The sequence below is a fragment of the Tinamus guttatus genome, unplaced genomic scaffold (assembly GCF_059628265.1).
Source record: "Tinamus guttatus ecotype Peru unplaced genomic scaffold, ASM5962826v1 Tinamus_guttatus_pri_ptg000301l, whole genome shotgun sequence".
Classification (NCBI taxonomy): domain Eukaryota; kingdom Metazoa; phylum Chordata; class Aves; order Tinamiformes; family Tinamidae; genus Tinamus; species Tinamus guttatus.
Window position 1 is genome coordinate 321,636 of NW_028288835.1, and position 3,144 is coordinate 324,779.

The window sequence follows — 3,144 nt, forward strand, 5'->3', positions numbered from 1 at the left end:
AATGACAGCGAACACGAACGTGGGCTGCAGCCAATGGGGAGCGGTTGGGGGCGCGTGCGCACCACGTGCGCGAGGTTACACTGCATGGAAGGGCTGTTGTTGCGGATGGGAAACTCACATTGAGGCTGTGTCTCGTAATCGGGGTTCATCTCCTTCAGTGATAAGGGATGAAAACTACAGTGAAGGGAATCTGGTGTGGATTTTTATTTGCTTGTTTTGTTTTTTTAAAAAAGCCATGTGAAGACACAGGTAGGCTGTTCTTCAGGCAGACCTGCCTGAGGTCAGCTAAGCCATGTGTACGGCCTAAGGGCAAGAAAATGATAGTTCTTCTCTAGTCTTGCCTGCCTTAAGGAGGGTGTCCAAGGACACGCGGAGCTAATAGCTCGGTTTTGGCCTGCCCCGCAGCGCCAGACAGCGGTGTCTTCCCGGGGAACCCCCTGTGCCCTGACGTTTTCCATCAGTGCATTCCCGGCACAAGGGGCGGGCAGCGGGAGCAGCGCGCTCCCCCTTAGCCGTCCACAGGGACGTGGTCAGCACTCTGTGTAGGACTGAAGTCCAGGCCAGGAATTAACTGTAGAGCATCCGTGCAGCTGCCCAAGCCGGCCGGAGTCCTGCGTGGCTTGTGCAGGGAGCCCGGCAGCACTGCGGGATCGTCATGCCAGTGGTGAAGGTCTCGCTGATCTCAGGAGAATGATTTGCCCTTCGCTGTGACTGCAGTCAGAAATTAACCTCTGATCAGCAGCTTCCGTGAATAACCTTTTTTTTTTTTCCCAAACATTGTACAAAAAAGAAGTACTATTTATGACTAAATTTTAATTGTTCCACGAATTATTTTCAGAGTAATTTAATTCAACAGTTATTTCAGAGAACTGCCTTGTGACACTTGCTTAAAGTTTCTTGAAGGAAGACCTCAGCATTAGGGATGGGTAGACTTAAACCTGTAAGAATTTAGTAACTTTTCATTAAGAAAAACTGGAGGATTACTGTGCTAATAGTCTGGATGGTGCCATACAGAATTCCCACCGGAATTAATAGAAGTTTTGTGCTAAATCAGCAGTAAGTTTAGGCACTGGATTGTAAAAAAGGATATTCTACCCAGCAGGATCCTAATCCTTCAGCATTTACTTAGCCAAACTTTGTCTTTGAAATCCTTTCGAAATCTGTCCCAGTTTTCATCAGGAGTCATGCCTGAATCACATTACAGGATCGGGCTTCAAATGTAAAGGCAATGAAATTTAATATATTAAGACAGATCTCCTAATCCTGAGGTGTAGGATGTGGGTTAGAGGAGGAAGGAGCTCTAGCTTTGGCCCCTTCCTTTGTGCCTTCGATGTTCTGTGACGATTTCTCCATGTGTTCTTGTAACGTTTCGTTTTTCAGCCACGGCTCTGCTGATCAGACCAGGCTGCTGCCAGGATGGGGCCCTTAGCAGCAATAGGTGATGAAAATCAGACAAATGAAGTGAGAATGGAGCTGTTCACCGGGCTGTACTTGCCGAGGCTCACCACACCCCTCAATGAGCTGGCTCTCGACCCTAAACCGGGACTGAAGGACAGCACCAAGCTGGTTGAAGTGCAGATCATCCTCATCTTCGCTTACTGTTCCATCATCCTTCTGGGAGTGATTGGGAACTCCCTGGTGATCCACGTGATCATCAAGTTCAAGAGCATGCGCACAGTGACTAACTTCTTCATTGCCAACCTGGCTGTGGCTGATCTGCTGATGAATACGCTGTGCCTGCCCTTCACCTTAGTGTACACGCTGTTGGGTGAATGGAAACTGGGCCCAGTCTTGTGCCACCTGGTGCCTTACGCCCAGGCTCTTGCTGTGCACGTGTCCACCGTCACTTTGACTGTGATCGCTTTGGATCGTCATCGATGCATTGTCTACCACTTGGAAAGCAAAATTTCCAAGAGGATCAGCTTCCTGATCATAGGAGTAGCCTGGGCAGTCAGCGCGCTGTTAGCAAGTCCTCTGGCCATCTTCCGCGAGTACTCGCTGATTGAGATCATTCCTGACTTCAAGATTGTGGTCTGCTCTGAAAAGTGGCCAGGGGAGGGGCAGTTCAACTCCAGCACTATCTACAGTGTCTCCATGCTTCTGATCCAGTATGTGCTGCCTTTGGCAGTTATCTCCTATGCCTACATCCGTATTTGGACCAAACTCAAGAACCATGTTAGTCCTGGGGCAGGGAACGACCACTACCACCACCGGCGGCAGAAAACCACCAAGATGTTGGTTTGTGTGGTTGTGGTGTTTGCTGTCAGCTGGCTGCCCTTTCACACCTTCCAGCTGGTCAGTGATATTGACAGTCAGGTGCTGGACCTGAACGAGTACAAACTGATCTTCACAGTGTTCCATGTCATTGCCATGTGCTCCACCTTTGCTAACCCCCTCCTCTATGGCTGGATGAATAACAACTACAGAACGGCCTTCCTCACGGCCTTCAAGTGCGAGCAGCGTTTGGACTCCATCCACCCTGAAGTATCACCTGCTTTGAAAGCCAGGAAAAAACCAGAAGCAAAAAAGAGTAGCTTCCATGGAGATTCTTTCTCCCAACCTACCAATGTCTAAGATGCTTGATTTGAGAGAAGAAATGACTATGTTCTGGACAGAGACAGAAGTCTATTTTAACCCATGCATTTTTAATGCATAGGTTTAATCATAAATGGTGAAAGAAAACTAGCAGTAAAGTCAAGGCAGGTAGTATGATTGAAGGGGAGTTGATTAGCATCACCGATATTTAACTATATAACTCCAAAGAAGCAGAAGGGTGAGACTTTGTTCATGGCTCTCTGTAAGATGATAGGAGGGATGCCCTCACTCCCATCCCTCCCATCTCTTTTTGGTAAGTCCAGATGACAGAGTTTGCTATTTTTGCCACAGGAAGACAAACAGCTGAGTTGTAGCATGGGAGCACTGATGGTGGAAGCAAGAAACTTTGATATTGCTTGGAGAAGAACAGAACAGGAGAGCTTTCCTGTGGAGAACATGGAGAGCTGAAGGCGCTCAGAAGAACAAAGCTCATCTGGAGACAATGGGCTACACTGGTTCAAGTCTCCACTTTTCAGACCCTTCCTCTGCCGCAAGTATGCACTGCGAAGAAAAAGGAATTAGGAAGAGAAATATGTTATTGTTTTTGAC

General features: G+C 48.0%; 1 protein-coding gene across 1 annotated transcript; it reads left to right on the forward strand.

The window, feature by feature from the left end:
• Positions 1-1,391: 1,391 nt before the first annotated feature.
• On the forward strand, positions 1,392-2,793 carry NPY2R (neuropeptide Y receptor Y2). Its single transcript, XM_010217932.2, has one exon. The coding sequence runs from the start codon at positions 1,417-1,419 to the stop codon at positions 2,572-2,574; it is 1,158 nt and encodes a 385-aa protein (XP_010216234.1). The 5' UTR covers positions 1,392-1,416; the 3' UTR covers positions 2,575-2,793.
• The last annotated feature ends 351 nt before the right edge of the window (positions 2,794-3,144 follow it).